The sequence below is a fragment of the Larimichthys crocea genome, chromosome X, assembly GCF_000972845.2.
Source record: "Larimichthys crocea isolate SSNF chromosome X, L_crocea_2.0, whole genome shotgun sequence".
NCBI lineage: Eukaryota > Metazoa > Chordata > Actinopteri > Sciaenidae > Larimichthys > Larimichthys crocea.
The window spans coordinates 33,016,791-33,038,823 of record NC_040020.1 but is presented as its reverse complement, the minus strand read 5'-3'; the positions used below and the strand labels follow the sequence as shown (position 1 = coordinate 33,038,823).

At 40.2% G+C, this 22,033-nt stretch overlaps 2 protein-coding genes across 3 annotated transcripts; one reads left to right on the top strand and one right to left on the bottom strand.

Moving 5' to 3' along the window:
• The first annotated feature begins 1,722 nt into the window (after positions 1 to 1,722).
• Positions 1,723 to 17,485, top strand: LOC104937110 (peptidase inhibitor 15). Its single transcript, XM_027283505.1, has 6 exons — positions 1,723 to 2,085; positions 3,662 to 3,780; positions 10,389 to 10,521; positions 15,659 to 15,774; positions 16,686 to 16,817; positions 17,225 to 17,485. The coding sequence occupies exons 1-6, from the start codon at positions 1,837 to 1,839 to the stop codon at positions 17,286 to 17,288; spliced, it is 813 nt and encodes a 270-aa protein (XP_027139306.1). The 5' UTR covers positions 1,723 to 1,836; the 3' UTR covers positions 17,289 to 17,485.
• Positions 17,486 to 18,761: 1,276 nt separating this feature from the next.
• Positions 18,762 to 21,279, bottom strand: LOC104937109 (E3 ubiquitin-protein ligase TRIM39). Of its 2 annotated transcripts, none has more exons than XM_010753263.3 (2): positions 21,178 to 21,279; positions 18,762 to 20,883 (listed from the first exon to the last, which is right to left on the bottom strand). In XM_010753263.3, exon 2 carries the CDS (start codon positions 20,871 to 20,873, stop codon positions 19,221 to 19,223), a length of 1,653 nt encoding a protein of 550 aa, XP_010751565.2. In that variant the 5' UTR covers positions 20,874 to 20,883; positions 21,178 to 21,279; the 3' UTR covers positions 18,762 to 19,220. The 2 variants fall into 2 exon arrangements, with proteins under 2 accessions (XP_010751565.2, XP_027138222.1); XM_027282421.1 differs by having other exon boundaries at positions 21,173 to 21,271.
• Positions 21,280 to 22,033: the final 754 nt, after the last annotated feature.

The following is a 22,033-nucleotide window of genomic DNA, read 5'->3' as shown; positions in this document are numbered from 1 at the left end:
ACTTTCCAAGAAAACTTCTGGACCATTTAGTTGTTTTTATTTTCTTCTCAGAGCACAGGGACAAATCTGACGTGGGAAAATCTGAGTGGATGAGGCAGCTCCTCAAACAATGTAATTGCCATGAAGCTGACAGCAAAGTCAAAAGAGACCTCGATGAACTGCAATGGACCTTTAGCCTTCAGCCACTGGACCTTGGAGCAGCTCTGCACAGCTACAAACAAATGCTCACGTCCTCTCTGCTTTTGCCTGCTATAACCACACTACGTTATGTTTAAGACCACTGACATCTCCCTCCAAAACTACAAAAAGGGCAAGAGGGGTTTAAAGGACCGTGGACAGTGTTTTACAATAGAACAGTACCTGTGTACCTGCTGTCATGAAATTAAGTAAATGCACTGTTAATTATATTCCACAGACTCATCATCACTCTTTTTACTGTATGAAAGAACAATTGGACTACTTTCAACAAATCCTCATAGCTAAATAACTGACTTTGGGCTATACAAATAAAATTGAAACTGAAATTGAAATTAAATAACCAAAGTGTTACTGAGCACTTCTGTTTGAGTTCTACTTTTTCCAAAATGACTCATATGAGTCAGCTTCACAGCACAAACCTGCAGACTGGTATGATACATCTGTTCCTCACCCCGGATGCCAAGTAGGTTCTGGTCCAAGTTTGTTATCTCATGTCTATTTGGCACAACTTGTGTGTGTCTGCATGTGTCATCTAATTGCTGCAGCTGATCCAGAATACAGGATCACCACTCCTCCACCCATGGCTACTCAAATCTGGTTGAACACACTGATACTTGCCGTGCTGTGGCCGTCCAATCCAGGGCCTAAGACATTCACAGGACATGGTCAAGCTATACACCCTGGCCCATCCATTAATACTTACTCACTATGTTCAGGCTCCAAGATGGTAGAATGAGCTCTCCATCTACATTAGGAGAGCAGAAACTCCAGTCTGCATCTCACATTTTCCTTTGCAGCTTTATCTGTTCAGACCACACCATGGTCGATAAATAAAATATAAATAAATACATGAAAACACTTTTACTCTGTTATTAGTACTTAACTCAATAATATTTGTTGCCTTTGTTGGAATATCAGGGTAAGCCAATCAGAGGCCCTCCTGGGAGTTCAGTGCCTAATACACAGTATATGCTTTTTCAAGATGATATATACTGTATGTATAAAGCAGCCTTTATTGTGATAGCCACCAGTATGTTAACCACAGAGTTTAATCAGCCAGCACCTTTTGAGTGCATAGAAAAACTTCAGTCTTTTACTTCAGCTCATGAAAAATAGAAGCAAAATTTAAACTGTGCTGAATTTGTTAAGAGTACTTGTGTGATTTTTGGAATTTTGGCTTGTATCCACATGCTTGTATAATATTATTGTGAGTCACTTTGGATGAACAATAATCAGTTAAATAAATCAAATGGAATTGATGTTTAAATCTATATGTTGATAGACATTTTTTTGTTTGTATAACACATGATCATATGTTTTTTTCATATATATATATATATATATATATATATATTCTCTATAGATATATATATATATTATATATATATATATATATTTTTTTTTTTTTTAGTTCTCCTGAAAGCTACACCCAAACTTCACCCTGTGCAGCTTGTTTTATTTTGAAAGGAAGGCTGTACCCAGTCACTTCTCAGACACTCGCCAGAATAAAAGCATCTCAACGGAGACAGTCCAGCAGCTGGATATATGCTGAAGCAGAACGATCAGAAGACATTTGAACACATTAGAGTTTACAGGTGAATTCTACGGCTCCTTGACGGAGATCTGGAAAGTGTCAGAATGAGAGTTTCTTATCTAACCTGTGCAGTCTTTCTGTGTGGAGTTCACGGACAGTTGATGAACTACACGGAGCCTCCACAGATACAGCTACCCGACTTGAGCTCGGACCCCTCGGACTCGGAGCCCTCCGGGGTCCACCGAGTGCGGAGGAGACGCTTCATCAGTCAAAACGACATGGTGGCAATCCTGGATTATCACAACCAGGTCCGAGCCAACGTCTTCCCACCTGCTGCAAACATGGAGTACATGGTAAGAGGGAATAGACGTCATCAATGCTGACTTCATATGGAACAAACAATATAATCAGATAACAGCCAAGTTATCGGATGGATTTAGATGAAATAGTTTTGTGATCATGAAATCAAACATCATTAAGAACACTGATAATATGACTACATGCAGGAGGAAATGATTGTTGTTTTAATGATGATAATCCATAAACTTCCGTTAAAATTTAAGTGTGATATTTGACTCTTTTTTGCACCATCAATACTTTGGCTCCATAACTCTTATGTTTTAATATCAAGCCTTAAAAGTCCTCAGCTAACACTGAGAGGAGTGAAGCTCCTGTTCAGTGAAACCTGTTATGTCCCCACGCAGGTGCACTGAAGAGTTTTCTAGTAAACACAAAAGTGTCACCAACACACACTGTATGACTGGATTCCCCATCATGAATTAGTGTTTTAATATGATGTATTTTCACTGTCTTTGCTGGTGTATTGCTGCACATGTTGGTGTATTAACACTCGAATCAAACTGGGAATCACACTCTATGATGTCATGAGGTCAAGAAAAGATGTAGAGGAGGATCCATTAGGACTCAGGAAATAAAGGGAAGAGGAGAACAACAAGGGAACAGCTTTATTTACAGCACATTGATAAGACAAACTCAGTGCTGAACAACTCAAGTAAGATCTCCTGTTCCAAACAAAACAAAAAAAAAAACCCCACACCTCCTAAAAAAAGATGTTTACAATTGATACAATGCTACATTTAACCATCAATTACTCAAACTGTGCTGAACCAGAACCAAAACAAATAGGATTCAGATGGAGTGGAGAAGTGGAGAAAGGTGAGCTATTAAAAGAATAAAATAAAAATAAGAAATTAAGCAAGGGGCCAAAGAGAATGATATTAGGATATAAGTGATATGTATACAGTATAGTATTTTCTTATAATATGGATTTGGAGCTGAGTCAATCACGCTAGGATTTCCATAAGTTTTGTATCATGTGTCAACCATAAAATGGGTGCTCAGTTGGTGCACAGGTTTTCCATGGTAAAACTACAGTGGTATGCCTCTTTAAATTTTGTTCCTACTAGGAAGTTTAGGACAGCATTAGCTCCTTTCCTTTTGGTAAAGAACGGTCCAGTATGTCCTGTGTAGATAAGAAAGGAACCTTTCCTTAACCTTCAGAGAATCTGAGCAGCTCCCTTAATGACTAACACTTAAATACTTCTGGATCATTTCCCTTAGTTAAGAATCTTCTTGAGCAAAAACGGACCAAAACAGTTTTTTGTACCTTCTGGAGCCAGCCTCAAGTGGACGTTTGAGAAACTTCTCTTCTTTATTATGCCTGAATGCTGGATGAATATAAAATATCAAAGACAGAGAATGATTTCTATCTGCTGCTGTTGGGTCAAAAGACTGTGATAAACTAAACAAGAAATGCCACTTGATAAAGGTACATCTGTCATGAGACAATGTGAGAAAGCCTTATTGCCATCTATTTAAAAATCATCACAATACAACTTGAATTTTTACATGTTACAGACATGTTACAGCCGCAGTCTCTTCAGTTCTGACTACAGTGTCTGTCTACAGGTATGGGACAATGATTTGGCCAGTACAGCTGAAGCCTGGGCTGCTACATGTCTGTGGGAACATGGACCAGCTTACCTGCTGCAGTTCTATGGACAAAACCTATCTGTCAGGACCGGAGGGTAGTTACAACACAAACATACACATGCATGCACACATACCTACACACAATATTTAATAATTTATTAATGATTAAACTTCTGCACATGTGCAATACTTTTATTGTCATAAATACTTTTACTGATGCAGTTGGTGCTGTTATTTCACAGCTGTAAATTGAATTGACTTACACTAAAATACAACAATTATGACACAATTTCAAAATAATGAATGTTATATCAACATTTTACTGGAGGTTTACCTTTAAAACGCTATTTATTTTCATGTAGCTATGTTACAAATAACATAACATTCCCTAAATATTGAAATATCCATCCATGCATTATCTGTAACCACTTATCCTCATCAGGGTCATCCCAGCTGACTTTGGGTGAGAGGTGGGGTACACCCTGGACAAGTTGCCAGCTTATCACAGAGCAAATAGAGTAATACAAACAACCATTCACACCAATGGCCAACTTAGAGTCACCAATTAATCTTAATTAACATGAAGTGAATGTCTTTGGACTGTGGGAGGAAGCCGGAGTACGGTAAATGGACTGTACTTATATAGCGCTTATATAACCGACAACAACGTGCTTTGCGGTAACGTATTGTGTCATTTCCGGATATCGTGTTACTGCCGCGATGCTCTCTGCTCTGTTCACCTAAACAGATTTACATGTATTTCTCACATCAGCGACTATCTACTTTTCTCTGCACTATCCTTAGACTTGTTCTGTTTGTGCACGAACAGGTCTCTTTACTGTAGTAACCACAATCTGATAGTTTCACCAGTTTGTTAGCCACACTAACTAGCCTAGCTATAGCAATGGCGTCTCTCTCCTCTCCTGCTCTCTCCTGCCCTGTGTGCCACATGTTCAGTTACTCCTCGTCCTCCTTTAGTGATAACGGTACTTGTAATAAATGTAGTTTATTTGTAGCTTTGGAGGCGAGGGTCAGTGAGTTAGAGGCACGGTACCGCACCACCGAACAGTCAGTAGCTCAGATAGTTAGCCAGTCCCCTGTAGCCGGTGCGGTACAGCCACAGGTAGCTTCAGCTAGCCGTCCCCCGGTAGTTCCCGAGCAGCCGGGAGGCTGGGTGACTGTTCGAAGGAGGCATAGCCCCAAACTGAAGCCCACGGTACACCACCAACCGCTCCACGTTTCAAACAGATTTTCCCCGCTCAGCGACACACCCGCTGAGAGGCCAACTCTGGTCATTGGCAGCTCCATAGTCCGAAACGTGAAGTTAGCGACACCGGGGGCCATAGTTAAATGCATCCCGGGGGCCAGAGCGGGCGACATCGAGTCTTTTTTGAAACTGCTGGCTAAGGATAAGCGTAAATACAGTAAGATTGTTATTCACGTCGGCGGTAATGACACCCGGTTACGCCAATCGGAGGTCACTAAAATTAATGTTTCATCGGTGTGTGAATACGCCAAAACGATGTCGGACTCCGTAGTTTTCTCTGGTCCCCTCCCCAATGTGACCAGTGATGACATGTTTAGCCGCATGTCGTCATTTCACCGCTGGCTGTCGAGGTGGTGTCCAGCAAACGATGTGGGCTTCATAGACAATTGGACACCTTTCTGGGGAAAACCTGGTCTGATTGGGAGAGACGGCATCCATCCCACTTTGGATGGAGCAGCTCTCATATCTAGAAATATGGCCAAGTTTATTAGCTGACCAAAATCATGTCGACAACCCAGAGTTGAGACCAGGAAGCAGAGCTGCAGTCTTACACGCTTCTCTGCGCCTCCATTAGAGCAGTTGCCCACCCAGTCCTTTAGTATAGAGACTGTGTCTGTCCCCCGTCCACCTACATTATTTAAAGATAAAACAAACAGAAGAGGAGTTCATCATAAAAACTTAATACAAATTAAATCAACATCTCCAACAGTCCAAAATAAGAGAATTAAATGTGGACTATTGAATATCAGGTCTTTGTCATCTAAAGCTGTCTTAGTCAATGAATTAATATCTGACTATGATATTGATTTGTTTTGCCTCACTGAAACCTGGCTGCAGGAGGATGAATATGTTAGCTTAAATGAATCCACTCCTCCGAGTCATTATAATACTCATGTTCCTCGAAGTACTGGTCGAGGTGGTGGAGTTGGAGCCATATTTGACTCAAGTCTATTAATAAATCCCAAACCTAAACTAAATTATAATTCATTTGAAAGTCTTGTCCTTAGCCTCACTCACCCAACCTGGAAAACTTTACAGCCAATTTTATTTGTTACAGTATATCGAGCTCCAGGTCCTTATTCTGAATTTTTATCTGAATTTGCAGAATTTGCATCAGGCTTGATCCTTAAAACAGATAAAGTAATTATTGTAGGTGATTTTAACATTCATGTGGACAACCACAATGATAGTCTTAGTACTGCGTTTATCTCTCTATTAGACTCAATTGGCTTTTGTCAAAGTGTAAATAAACCGACTCATTGTCTGAACCACACTCTTGATCTTGTTCTTTCATATGGCATTGAAATTGATAATATAATAGTCTTCCCACAGAATCCTCTTCTGTCTGACCATTTTTTAATAACCTTTGAGTTCATACTACCGGACTATAAGCCTTTGTGTAGAAGCTTCTACAGCAGATGTTTATCTGATAGTGCTGTAGCCAAATTTAAGGAAGTGATTCCTTCAGCATTGAATCAAATGCCATGTCTAACTGTAACAGAGGACTTGTCTACTTCCTTTAGCCACCCACAAATAGACCATCTTGTTGATAGTATTACAGGCTCATTACGGACAACTCTAGACTCTATTGCACCTCTGAAAAAGAAGATAATTAAACAAAGAAGGCTAGCACCATGGTATAGCCAGCAGACTCGTAAATTAAAGCAAGAGGCACGTAAATCTGAACGCAAATGGCGTGCCACTAAACTGGAAGAATCTCATCTAGTCTGGCAAGATAATCTCAAAACATACAGGAAGGCTCTCCGTAATGCCAGAGCAGCCTATTACTCTTCTTTAATTGAGGAGAATAAGAACAACCCCAGGTTTCTCTTCAGCACTGTAGCCAGGCTAACAGAGAATCACAGCTCTACTGAACCATCTATTCCTTTAGGTCTAAGTAGCAATGACTTCATGAGCTTCTTTAATGATAAGATTATAACTATTAGAGACAAAATCCATCACCTCTTGCCCTCAACAGACATTGATCTGCATTCTGATACAGCAAGTTTTGAAACAGCTGTAAAACCTGATATGTATTTAGACTGTTTTTCCCCCATCGACCTTCATCAAATAACTTTAATCATTTCTGCAGCTAAGCCGTCATCCTGTCTCTTAGACTCCATCCCAACCAGGTTGCTCAAGGATGTTTTACCTGTAGTTAGTAATTCGTTATTGGATATGATTAATCTGTCTTTATTATCAGGATATGTACCACAGTCCTTTAAGGTAGCTGTAATTAAACCTCTTCTTAAAAAGCCCACTCTAGACCCAGAGGTCTTAGCCAACTACAGACCGATATCAAACCTTCCCTTTCTGTCTAAGATACTTGAGAAAGCTGTAGCTAATCAGCTGTGTGACTTTCTCCATAACAATAGTCTATTTGAGGATTTTCAGTCAGGATTTAGAGTGCATCATAGCACAGAGACCGCATTAGTCAAAGTTACAAATGACCTCCTAATGGCATCAGACAAAGGACTCATCTCTGTACTTGTCCTGTTAGATCTTAGTGCTGCATTTGACACCATTGACCATCAAATTCTTTTACAGAGACTGGAACATCGAATTGGCATCAAAGGAACCGCCCTAAGCTGGTTTAAATCGTACTTTTTAGATCGATCTCAGTTTGTTCACGTCAATGATGAATCCTCCATGCAGACCAAAGTTTGTCATGGAGTCCCACAAGGTTCTGTACTTGGACCACTTCTATTCAGTTTATATATGCTTCCTTTAGGGAACATTATTAGGAATCACTCTATCAATTTTCATTGTTATGCTGACGACACCCAATTATATTTATCGATCAAGCCTGATGCAACCAATCAGTTAACTAAACTCCAAGCATGCCTTAAGGATATAAAAAGTTGGATGACCTACAATTTTTTGATGTTAAATTCAGACAAAACTGAAGTTCTTGTAATTGGACCCAAACACCTCAGAAACTCTCTTTCTAGAGACTTAGTTACTTTAGATGGGATCACCCTGGCCTCCAGCTCCACTGTAAAGAATCTTGGAGTTGTTTTTGATCAGGATTTGTCCTTTAACGTCCACATAAAACAAATTTCGAGGACTGCATTCTTCCACTTACGTAACATCGCTAAAATCAGACGCATTGTCTCTCAGGCGGATGCAGAAAAACTAGTCCACGCATTTGTTACTTCAAGGCTGGACTATTGTAACTCTTTGTTATCAGGCTGCTCTAATAAGTCTCTTAGGACTTTGCAGTTAATTCAGAATGCTGCTGCACGTGTTCTGACAGGAACCAAGATCAGAGATCACATCTCTCCCATTTTGGCTTCCTTGCATTGGCTACCTATTAAATCTAGAATAGAATTTAAAATTCTTCTCCTTACTTACAAAGCTCTTCATGGTCAGGCACCATCGTATCTAAAAGAGCTCATAATACCTTATTACCCCTCTAGAACACTGCGCTCTCAGGACGCTGGGTTCCTTGTGGTTCCTATAGTTTCCAAAAGTAGATTGGGAGCCAGAGCTTTCAGCTATCAGGCTCCTCTTCTGTGGAACAAACTACCTTTCTGGGTTCGGGAGGCAGACACGGTCAACACCTTTAAGAATAGACTTAAGACTTTCCTTTTTGATAAAGCCTATAGTTAGGGCTGGCTCAGGTCATCCCTTAGTTATGCTGCCATAGGATTAGACTTCCAGGGGACTCCCCCTCCCGCCAGGGTTATGCCTAGCCAGGCACGGTATTGGTTGAAGATGCAGTCACATCTCTCTTACCGAAAACCCTCTCTCTCTCTCTCTCTCTCTCTCTCTCCCCCCCTCTCTCTCCCTCTTACCATCTGTGGACATGTCTCATTAATGCATGTTACTAACCAAACTTCCCCGGAGTTTCTGTGCACTGTCGTCCAGCAGGTTCTCGTGGATCGTGGCTGCTGCCGTGATCCTGCACGACGTCTACTACGCATATTATTACTGTCATTATTGCTACCATATCTGCTACTGTGGTCATTTTATCATTCATTGTGATTCATTGTCATTTTGTCATTCGTTGTAAAAAATTTTGAATTTTGATTTGATAACCACTAAAAGTGCTTTTACACTACATATCTCATTCACCCATTCACACACATTCATACACTGATGGCACAGCCTTCAGTAGCAGGAGCAATTTGGGGTTCAGTATCAGTTCAGTATCTTGCCCAAGGGCAACCGCCAATCTTGTCTTCTGATTCTCCGGAGAGAACATACAAACTCCACACAGAGCTGAGGTTTGAATCAGGAACCTTCTTGCTGTGAGGCGACAATGCTAACCACTGCTCCACCGCCCAATATTGAAATATTATTATAACAAAATTATTGAAATTATTAATATTATAAAACAGTAATTTCATTGGACATGAGTCTAATTAGTGCTGATGAGGGCACTGGGACTTTTAACAACATGTATTACTCATTAATTGTTACGTTAATGTTACATTCGTCATCTATCTTTCACTGTAACAAAGAAAACACATTTGTACAAGTAGTTTAATAGTTTAATTACAAATAGTTTATTCACTGCATGCTGCTATTAGAAACTGACAATCAGCTTATCTTATTACCAGTTACAGGTACCTAGCATTAGTACCTGTAGTGTTGAAATTTTATTTTTTTTTTAAATAGAGGGAGTTTGAATTGAACTATTAAAAAAATATTACACCAAACTGAAATATGACATTTTGTGTCTACAGTCTTCTTGTCAGCTTGGTCTCAATATAATCCATGAAGATAATCTGTATTTCATAAAATGCTGGATTCACTGGTTAGCTGTGTTGTTTTAGTGGGTGAAGACTACTACGTTTGATTATATTAGAATGTGAAGCCGAGAAAAAGCGACAGTCAACAGACTCTTATTTCAAATGGAAACATAGAGATAAATGTAGATGTACATACTGTATCGACCTAAACAAAATATATAGCATAAAAAATGATTATTGCTTGTCAATAGTGCATTCCTAGTCCTGTTCCAGAACTATTAGTGTTGGCAAGGACAAATAAATGATAGCTAAATAAACATGAAAAACCATTGCTCGGACCCCAGAGGGTTAAAAATCAGATTAAAGTGTTGTCCTAGTCCTAGTCCAGATGGACCAAGAGTGACTGTGTGTTTGCATGCAAGATGAGGAAATGCCTTCTGTAATTCCTTCCCCTTGTAACACAGATACAGAGACTTTGTGGACACAGAACGACTCAAAGACTCAAAGAAAGCAAATATAAGACTCAGCTTGGTATTTGCCTTTATCCGAGCTTCTTCAAATTATGCATGTAACATAAATATATTGGTACATGTTTAGCATGTCCTTGCAATGGTGCACCTCTGACCTGTGTGACATCACTGTTAGGGTGGTGTTAAAGGTGCAATAAAGCACACTTCTGAGACACCCACTGATGCTGGCTCCTCAGTATCAATCAGTGATCTGTGTCTCTATCCACCAGGTGGCAGTCTATCCTGCAGCTGGTCAAACCCTGGTATGATGAAGTCAATGACTATGTGTTCCCTTACCCCCGCTTCTGCAATCCCAGCTGCCCTCTGCTCTGCTATGGACCCATGTGTACACACTACACACAGGTGAGGGACGTCATCAACACCTCTGTCAGTTTGTGTGTGAGTAATAGTCATATCTCTCATATTATACTGTGTGTTAATAAGACAATGTGGTTGTTTTTTCATGGTATAAAGAATAGCAGTCCCTTAAGTCACTAAGTTATAGAAATTACTATACTTGCCATGTAAAAGAATCAGTTGCTTCTACAAGCCCAGGTCCTGATATGATTCAACTTCTTGCAAATTTGCTAAAATTAGGGATAACTGGCTTCTCATCTGCGTTAGTTAAAAAAGCAGCACAACATGTGAAGTGAACTATCTCTAACTTGATACCTCAAACCAGCTGTCTTATGGAGGCAGCTAAAGAGCACACAGTGATATTACACTTCACAGCCGTACCCTGAGCTGTGAACTTGGACTCTAATGGACTTTCCCAACAGGGGTAATTTAAAGCAACATTATGTAACTTTTCTACTATGAATATTGTGAATGGCTATTCCCACTCCACATGTACAATCTCCCACAAGCAGTATGTAACATTTGACAGCACTAAGTCACACACCACCAACTATTTGACTGATTTTGGTGAAACGGGATCATATTTTATTGAGAAAATGTTTTCTGGTTTTCCCTCTGATGATTCTGTCCTCTGGCTGCTCTGCCTCAACTCTCTGTGATTTACAGAGTTTCCTGATGGACAGTGAAGTAAACTGCTGACAACCATAGCTGCTGTTAGATAATGTTACTGCTCAGTTTGTTAGCCTGACTGTCCAGACTGTGAACTCAGAGCACCAGAGGAGTGTTAGGGTTTACACTGGTACCACAGGAGTTTCGGAGCATTGAGATCAGGAGGTTTGAGACAGAATGGGCACCAGTACTGGAGCAATGCAGGTGCGTAACATGGCTTAAAGAAGCTCAGGAAAAGCTTCTAAAGTGTTTTTTAAAAAGAAATTGCCAAGTGGGGACTTGCTTTGCCTTGCCTTTAGCTATGTCTAAAGAAGGGACCTCCATAGACTTAAACTTCTTTCACCTCATGATTGTTTAAAATGGAAATTTTTTCTCTCAAGTGTGTTTATTGAGCTTTTTATATATTAACATAACAACAACAATAAGACAACAACAACACTCAGTACAACATTGGTCTAGACCAGGGGTCTGCAATTAAAACTGGCCTGTCATCAATTATATCTGGCCCGATAGATGACGTTGATTTGTTTTTAAATATATATATATATTTTTAAATATATCTTTTAAACCTCATGTTTTCTGTCAAAAATACAACAATTCCACAGATTTCACAACATTTATTGAAAGAGGGTCCATTTGCAACACAACACCAAATATATTTTCAAGATCTTGCAGAACAACCATCCAATATGCTTGAAAGACCAGATACAGTGAGTATAGGTGCCCACTGAGATTTTACATTTTAAACATACAGGTGAGAGTTGAGAGTTCATTTTATGTCTTTTGTTAGGGGAGATTTGTAAACGGTGCACGATCTTAAATTGCAGCAATCTGGCACGGTTACACAGAGACATTTTCTTTGTTTGAGTCCATATCGTCCATTTATCCTCATCAATATCTATACCAAGTTCACCTTGCCACATCTGCATAACATCCTGTACATTTATCACATCAGTCTGGCTTAAGACATTGTGAAAGCGAGCAATGGATTTCCTAGCTGGGCCAAGGAGGAGTAATTGTTCAACTGCAGATGTAGCGGCATCACATCACTATTGAGAGTAGTTCCCCTCATGCCTGGGGAGATCATACTTTTCTTGAAGTTGTGCAAGTGATACCATGGATGCACCCTGAAATAATACCCCTACTAGAGAGCCTGAGGGCTGTGACTTTTCTAAACTCAGAAAATCATAATAATAATAAATTTAATTTATAATGCACTTTACATTTGAAGCAAATCTCAAAGTGCTGCAATACACACACATAATATACGCACACAAAGAAACAAGTACTGTATATCACAACAGAAGAAATAACGTTAAAAATGATATGATGTGGAAAAAAAGGAAAGTTTTAAGTCCTTTTTTTAAAACTTTCAAGGGTCTGTGATGCTCTCAGATGGTCAGGAAGGGCATTCCATAGGCAGGGTGCAGTAATCAAGTCTGGAGGAGACAAAGGCGTGGACTAGTTTTTCACAGTCTGGTAGGGTGAGATTTGGGCAGAGTTTGGCAATATTTCTGAGGTGGTAGAAGGAGATCTTATAGAGGGGTTTGATACGAGTTTCAAAGGTGAGGTGGGGATCAAATCTAACACCAAGATTGGTTACTGATGAAGAGAGGGGGATGTCATGACCAGAGAGGGTGAGGCTGGTTTTGGAAGATGCCTGGATCTGGTTAGGGGTGCCCACAATAATAGCCTCTGTTTTAGAACTGTTTAGATGAAGTAAGTTGAGATTCATCCACGCCTTTATCTTCTACAGACAAGCTGAGAGTGACGGCAGGGCAGCTGATACCGATGGTGATGATAGAGAATTTGGGGAGGGGTGTGTGCCAGTTTTTATGTAGAGTCGTGTGTCGTCTGCATAACAGTGGAAGGAAATTCCATGGCGATTGATAACACGGCCAAGTGGGAGCATGTATAAATTGAAGAGGATAGGGCCCAGGACTGACCCCTGAGGGACCCCACAGGTAACCGTGTGTGTCTGGGATTGTGCATTGCCAAAAGAGATTAGCAGCAACCATTTTTTAAAGAACTTTGGAAAGGAATGGGAGATTTAAGATTGGTCTATAGTGGGCAAAATCTTCTGGGTCAAGTGTGGGTTTTTTGAGACGCGGACTAATTATGGCAGATTTGAGGGCAGCAGGGACAGATCCAGTCTGGAGGGAGAGGTTTATTACTGTGGTTATCAAAGGGCTGATTGCAGAGAGGTTATCTTTAACCAAGGATGTTGGAAAGGTGTCCAGAGTGCAGGTGGAGGGTTTCATTCTCCGGGTGATGTTCTCAACCTAAGGGAGGCAGACATAAGGGAAGGAATTTAGGGGCTGGGAGATCACAGTTTGTGGTTCAGTGGTCATGGCAGGCAGAGTGGAGGAACCAGAGAGGCCAGAGCGAATGGAGTCGATTTTATTTTTGAAAAAGGCCATGAATTTGTTACAGTATTCTTCAGTTATTTCTGGCAGTAAGGGAGACTGTGGGTTGAGGAAGTGGTTGACGGTTGAGAAAAGCTGCTTCAAGTGATGTTCCCGGAAGGCCAGCTTATGGATGGTGAGACCTGTGGCTTTGAAACGCCTCTTGAGTACCCGCCCAGCCGCCTTCATTTTGCGTAGCTGGCTTGTATACCACGGGGCTGTGCGGGAGAAGGAAACTAGTCTGGTTTTAGTTGGTGCATCAGTCCAGGATGTTGCTCAGGGTTTTATTGTAGAAGTCCACGGCGTCATTGGCTGTTGAAAAATTAACTGAGAGGAGATGCTGAAGGTCAAAGAACATGGATGCAGGGTTGATGTTTTTCAGGTTTCTGAAACGGATTTGGCGTTGTGGCCTGGTGAGTGGTGACGGAAATAGCACTTCCATGTAGATAATTTTATGGTCAGAAACACCTAGATCATAGGACTGTGGATTACTGAGAGGGACGGAATCAGTGATGACCAAATCAAGGGTGTGACCTTTATTATGTGTAGGGACATCGACAAGTTGGCTGAGATTAAAACAGTCCAGTAGTTGTAGGAATTCAGCTGCTGAGCGGCAGGAAGGGGAGTCGACATGAAGATTCATATCTCCGAGTATAATGAGGTTGGCGGAGGTGGTGCAGAACATTGAAAAAAAAGGTCTCCCGCTACTCATTGAGTCTCCAATAACTCCAGAAAAAGTCACTAGATTTGTCGCTAGTTGCTTTTTGGGATAAAAACAAATCACTAGAGGGTCTGAAAAGTCGCTAAATATAGCGTCAAAGTCGCAAAGTTGGACCACTGGACCACTGATTAGTGTGTCAATAAACAACCGAAGCAATGGTGTTAGTGGTGGTGCACAGGTCTTGACCTGTGTGTCAGCTGTTTGCAGTGCATTGTGGAATTTGTAGTATGAGTGGTGGGGGTTACCGGCGGTCCATTAATAATAGACGTATGAAATTTAGCCAGCCTGGTCAAGAGTAGATTTGCAGAACATATCCTCAGTTAAAGATGTCTCTGGTCAGGTGAAAATGAATAGCAACAGCATATATAAACATTTTGCAGAATTCTATGAAAAGCTATACACAAGTAAGCAGCCAGCAGGGGATTCATGGAGAGCTTTTTCTCCAATCTTGACTCTGCCCAACCCTAATGACCAACAAAAGACAGTATTGAATGGGCCTGGAGGAAGTAAATGAAGCAGTTAGCATTTTACTGTACAATCAGGAAAAGTTCTGGGTCCTGACAGCTTTTGCTTGGATTTTTATAAACAACTTAATACTGTAAATAATAAATAATTTAATCACTGTTGTTGGTAAAGCCTTTACTTGACATATTTAATCACTCCATTGAGAAGAGAGCTCTTCCCAAAAACACTCACAAAATGGTCATTAATAATGACCAGACAGGGTTTGTTACTGGATGGAACTCATGTAGTAATGTTAGAAGGTTACTCAACATTATTTAGCTGTATCAACAAAACAATCTTAATGTATGTTAGTGTCATTGGATGCAGAAAAAGCATTCAACCTTATAGAATGTGTTTTTTTGTTTTTCTAACTCACTGAATTTGATCTAGGTAAAAAAATTATGAAGTGGGTTTCAACATGGGTTGTTTTTGGGCAACAAGGTTTGGTTTATTTAGCTATATTTATTACTCCTCTACTACAAAGGATGTTTAAAACTAACTTTCAACCTTTGCTTAATGACCTAGAGAGGTGGTACTCCTTACCACTCTCTGCTGAGAAGAGTCTCTTTGATATATTTTACCAAGGCTCTACAAATTTTGAATGAGTCCTACTAAATAGTAAGACTATTGAGACAGTGAATGGTTGGTTTAGATCATTTATATGGAACTGTAAAAGACCAAGACTTGGAAAAATTGCAATTGACTGTATCAAGTGGCTTTGAAAATAAAAATGTTTTATATTATTATAAAAATATAAAAAAAACTTAGGGATCAGTAAAGTATCTATTCTGTTCTTCAATTTTTCTTCCCCGGTCCTCATGGCTGTTGTTTGTCTTTTTTTCAGATGGTGTGGGCGTCCACCAACAGAGTGGGCTGTGCAGTGCAAACCTGCTACAACATGTTTGTGTGGGGAGCTCTATGGAGAGAAGCCACCTTCCTTGTCTGTAACTACTCACCTAAGTATGTGACCCTCAGTGTATAAAGCTGCACTGATTATCATTGTTCTGAAATTTATGTGCGTGCGTGCATGCAACAAAAAGTGTAGCTAAGTAATACACAATGTACATGTACACAGCCATGGAAGAAGTAAATATGTCTGTGTACAATAAAGGGTATTCATGGAAAACAATGTTAATCAGACAATCAGGGCAGGCAGTTAAAACATGACAACATAAAATCAAAAGGTAGGTAGGTAATTTTAAGATTCTATGCAAAGGACAGGTAGGAGTCTCTATACTTAATGGAAGAATATTCCAACAGTGGGAATCTCTTATTGTAAAGACCATCTAGCTGAAAGACGTTTTCCTCCTTGTAACAGCATGTCTGCTGTATCTCAATGCTGAAGCTTGTGCTTGACTAAAGACTCCATCCTGATCATTTCTAGCCTATCACAAACAAGTAAGGCCTTTATCTCTGACAGGAATTATGGCTACAAAACAAACTGGATTAGCTGTTTGCTGGCAGTGTCAGTGATATTAATGGTGTTTCTACCATGTGGGTGGTAATTTCCTCACTCATAAGAATCATCACACTGTACAGGCTAATTCTCAACCTAATTTACCATTCTCCAGTGCATTCTGTGGCATGGACATAACCTCGATCCAATAAATAGCAACTCAACAACTGTTTGTGTTGACCCTCCCACATGGTGTCTCACTACTGTTGAGTGAGGTTACAGGTGCAACACAGCACACTTCTGACCAGAGCCAACTATAGCCACAGAACCACAGATGAACACTGCAACACCAGGAAAGGGCAGTCTTAATAACAACTATATGTCTGTGCCATGTCTGAGCACCAGACATGCAGAACTCTTTGAAAATGATTTATTTAAGTGAAAATGATTCTATCTTGTTTCTTTTTCTGTCTAGGGGAAACTGGATAGGAGAGGCCCCATACAGAGTGGGGATTCCTTGTTCAGCCTGTCCATCCAGCTATGGAGGTGCTTGCAGCAACAATATGTGCCTTCCAGCTTCCCAGTCTAACTACATGTACTGGTTCAAGTAAGGAATGGGAAGAATGCTCGTTATGGCTGAACAATTCTGTGTTATACTGTATATGACATGACTTATATGTATATGACATTTTGGAATACTTTATGTTTGGATATGTACATCTGTAATGCAGTTATCATTAAAATCATTTTTACATTGAGTTTGACATCTGTCATACAGCAGGACATACATTATGACACAGTGAACACTGTTCAGATTTTCTACGCCACATACATGTACTATATACATATTATACAGTCTATAAATATTGCTGTATGTATGATAAACAGTGATTGACAGTTTTACGTGTTTACTAAGCTAAGCTCTATGCACTACAAACAACAAAGAATCCCTCAACAATAACTTACTTGTTCTTTCTGACATCAGTTTGAATGGGAAAGCTGTTCTGTCCACAGATGCGTGGCGCTGCAGTGTAACATCACAGAGGGAGCTGGTCTTCTGAATATTAGAAGAATCTAGAGCACCTTTCTGTGTGTGAATCTCTATGTAATGAACTATGAACTTTCTTTGAAATTGTCCAGCTTGAATAAATGGTGCAAAAATACAAACTTTAGAAACACTAAAACAAGTGACAGACTTTGTTATAATGTAGTATATAAAATGCTAATGGGTTTACTTACATTACATTTTCATTTCATTCATAGCTTGCCACTGTACTCACATGTGTGTCTGTGTGTGTGTCTATTGTATATGTATGTATGCCAGCAAGTAGATATGTAAAGATACACATCCACATTTATTACTATTAATGCCTGCTGTGAACCTAAATTGAACTTCAACATTTAAGATACAAAATAAAAAACATACAAATTATATTTATGTGTGTTTTCCTTGGATAAGAGCCATATTGGTGGGATTAGGAATAAATTAGACTTCATTTGGATACATTTAGCTTTACCTAGACTGCAGTACATCCTGTTTACAGGCAGTAGACTGAGAAAGCTATGTATACTCAAGGTTATAAAAAGAACTATAATGTACATGTACAAAGCTGACATAATGCCACAGTATGACAATAAAACCACAGACTGCAATTTAAAGATGTCCAAACTATCACAACTTCCATGTAGAAGGATACTATTTAAGGTTCAGTGAAGGTTCAGTCAAAATTCATCGATATGATCCTTTCAGTAGCACAGCAGATCATTTTAAATGAAGTGTACTGCTTGTATATTGTCATGACTTGCATTGAGCAGGACACTGGCTCCATTCTGGAGTGAATCTGTGCTGTTTTGTTTTTTCTGTGGTTTGGTGGACAGAAGTAGGATGTAGTAATAAAACTGTAACACTAGATGGTATCAACAAGCCATCTGGATTTAAATCAGACAGTGACAGAATATGTTAGGGAGAGAGACGTGCTTAGTTCATGCATGGTGATGGCCTAGAAATGGCTTGAGAGGGAAAATACATACCATGGCTTTTTGGTGATTAATTACATCTAATTCATTCTTTTATTCAATCAAGCACTCAACTAAGCACTGCACTCTTGTGTAATCTGTGTTTAAACTTATTGAAAAAACAATAAGTAAGTATGTAAGGCATGGAATTTGTTCCATTTTTGACAGAAGCATGACTGAAGCATCACTGATGTCTTACTATTCTTATGAATAAACAACTTTGTTGATATTAGCTTACCATCACAGGAACATGATGGAGCAGTGCTACGATATATACCTAATATCAGGTCAGAACATCAACATGTGTAAACATTTAAGACTTGATGAAATGAGACAACATTCTTGTTTGATTTTCTTAATTTTTCTTTTTTAATATATAATTGTAATCATTGTGAATCAAAAATAATTACAACATTAGCATTATTATTTTTCCGTGGTATGGTACACACACACACACGCACACACACGCACACACACACACACACACACACACACACACACACACACACACACACACACACACACACACATAATCTTAACGAATTTGCTTTATTGACATGTCCATGAAAACACAGTGTTACCAGGTCATATAAATGAAAGGACGAGTTATAGTATATTCCATAATGAAGAGGGTGAAAACCATAAATTATGTAATCAAGCCAAAAATGAGTTCAGTGTTGTATGTGTAATAACTGGAGTTTCCATTCATGTCACTATTTGAATCAGTAAAATACTGATACATGGGTGGCACTTCAGAGGTCATTATTTGGTAAAATTCCACAGGTTAAGATAAGATAAGATAAGATAAGATAAGATAAGATAAGATAAGATAAGATAAAATAAGATAAGATAGACTTTCCCACACCAGGTTTCTGCTGACTTTATCTGTTGTTGAAGTGACAATCTGTTGATGTGTGTTTTCACAGCAGTAACACTATAGTGCTGATAACGTCCTCTTCTCAAATGACAAAATACTAATACAAAATATGAACAATCAGATCTGATCAGTGTCTTTAACAGGTGAAATGATCAGAGGTGCAGAGTTCATGCCACCATGATGAAGACCAGGACTGAAGAAGGGACACAGTTTCTCAGTGAAGCAACAGTCAGTGAAGGAGTAAAGATGAGCTGCAGCATCTACATCATAAAAGGAGACCAGACCTTCCTCGTAACTCACAAACACCCCCACCCTCTGAGGCCTCGAGTTCAGACTGAGGCTGATAACTGGACTGGTTAGAGTTAGGTACTCATTTCCATTCCGCAAACCAACAGCCCAATAGCCATTCAGCGGACTTAGCGGGATTATTCCTTTCCTGTTCACTGACCCTTTGACCACTCCCAGAGTCCAGTCAGTCTTCCCTGCGACCTCAACCTCGTAGTAAAATCTTCCATAGGAGAAGCTCTGCTGTGCTAAGACAGTGGCATAAAGAGAAAATCTCTCTGTGTTGTCGGGCATGTCCATCCTCACCTGACCACACCTGACTTGCTTCCCATCATCAGACAGGACAAGCCAGGGATTAGCTGTATTGGGTTCAAGAATCACATTCACTTCATAATGCTGGACTCTCTTCAGCTTGGCCTCATGAAGCAGCTGCTTCTTCTCTCTGCTAAGCATCTCATCCAGCTCATCCACAGCTTTTATCACAGTCCCCTCATATGAGGGTGGACACAGTTTGACCTCTGTCCAGTTCTTGGTGGGTAGAGCATTGGTCAGTGAGGTGATGTTCTGGAGGACGTGAAGATGGTCCTGAGCGCGTGACAGCCGCTGGACCTCAACAGTTCTCTTCATCAGTGCAGAGATTTCTTGTTCCAGTTCCTTGATGGAGCCATCGGCCTCTTCCTCTGTCTTCTTGTGCCTTTCTTCGATCATCTCAATGAGCTCATTCAGGGCTCTCTCCGCAGTCTGCATCAGAAAGGTGAAGATCCGAACTCCGTCTGCTATCTCTTTCTCTGCATCTTCCTTGCTGTGCACTTTTAAGCGCTCAATTTGCTGAATCTTCAGCTGTCTCTGCTGGATCATCTGCTGGATTTCAGCCTCTGCCTGCTCCAGCTTGGCCTTCTTTGCTTCACATGCATCACTCAGAGAAACAATGTTGTGTGCAACGTGTCCTGAAACCGTGCATTGTGAGCACACACATGTTTGGTCAGTCTTACAGAACAGTTCCAGTGGTTTTTTGTGCTTGGTACACACCCTGGCCTCCATGTCCTCCACAGGATCTGTCAGTAAATGTCTTTTCAGGGGGTCAGCTGTCATATGAGGATCCAGGTGTATACCACAGTAGGAGGCGAAACATGTCAAGCACGACTTTATAGCCTTAAGTTTCGTTCCAGTGCAGATGTCACAGGCAAGTTCTCCGGGTTTGGCCACTTGTATCTCTGAGCTGCTACTGCTTTTCTTTCCAGCTGACTGTCTGAACTCAGAGACCATCTCAGATATGAAAGTGTTGACAGGCAACTCAGGCCGTGTTTTAAAGTGTTTTTTACACATGGGACAGCGGTACTGAGTGCGGTTAACATTCCAATGCTGTGTGATGCAGTTTCTACAGAAGTTGTGTCCACATGGTACAGTGACTGGATCAGTGAAAACATCCAGACAAATGCAGCACAGAAACTGCTCTTCAGTCAGCAGACAGCTGGCAGCTGCCATGGTTGTAACACTGTACAGAGTACAAAAGTGAAAGTGAAAAACAATCTACATACAGACCTACATATACTCTCTCTCTCTCTCTATATATATATATATATATTATACACATATATATATTATACACATATATACATTATACATATATATATGTATAATGGTATACTAAACTTGTTTGATTTTGACAACAGTTTGTGTGAATGTTAAAGTTTATGTTATACATACAGAACATGCTTTGTATTGCTGTTAGTTCATGTGTGTGTTAATGGAGCTTGTTAAAATAAATAGTAAATATCACAGACTATACCTGCATAAGTTGAAGAAATGTGAGGAGAGGAGAGAAGCCTGATGGTCCTGGTGAAGAGTAATTCTCAGACACAGACTCTGTTGGCTGCGTTGCTCTGAGCTACTTGGGGTCATAAACAAGGAAATGATTTGCTCAGTCCCTCCCACTCTTTCCTGTACTGCTACGCCTCTTTCCAGTCTGTGTGTGCATTCAGAGTACAGGTTTTGTTTTGTCTTTGTGTTCTCTTTGGCAGAGTACTTGGTTAACTTGGTTCTACAATTACAAAACAACTGAAAGAGATTGATCTAGAAAAATCCTGAAAAACTAAACCAGTCAGGGCTGGAATAAAAACACTACTGGAGCAAAAATGATCTCCTCCATGATTCTGACCCTTGAGGGTCTGAGACCACGGGGCAGTTGGTAATCCCGCCAAGTTATAGAATTATGAACTTTACTAATAATCAGCTGTATAACAATGGAATTGCAAAAAATGTTGATGAAAGGTCCTTCATCCTTCCTTCGTTCCTTCCCACTATATAGTCACCATGCTGTAATCAGTGATTCAGTGATGCACCCTAACTGGCCAGCAGTATGACTGCAGTCAGATGTACAGTACGTCTCAAACGTCTTGAACCTGTTAGCAGTGTGGTCCAAAGCCTGGTGTGTCCATAACTGGGCTTGGCTAGTTTGTCTCTAAGTGATCAGTTTCCCAGAGATTTTAAGGTAGGCATTCATACAGTTTCCCTGTACTGCACGTTCTTAGCCTGTGCTAGCATTAGATTTGCTCTGCTGCCTTCAACGCAGCTGATCATGACATTCTTTTAGATAGACTGAGGCATGGTGGGTTACTTGGGGACCAGGATTATTGTGGGGATGT

Coding starts and splice junctions, on each gene's coding strand:
- LOC104937110 (XM_027283505.1), top strand. CDS start 1,837: ATGAGAGTTTCTTATCTAACCTGTGCAGTCTTTCTGTGTGGAGTTCAC. Junction 3,781..10,388: donor CTATCTGTCAGGACCGGAGG/GTAGTTACAACA, acceptor TCTATCCACCAG/GTGGCAGTCTATCCTGCAGC. Junction 10,522..15,658: donor TGTGTACACACTACACACAG/GTGAGGGACGTC, acceptor TCTTTTTTTCAG/ATGGTGTGGGCGTCCACCAA.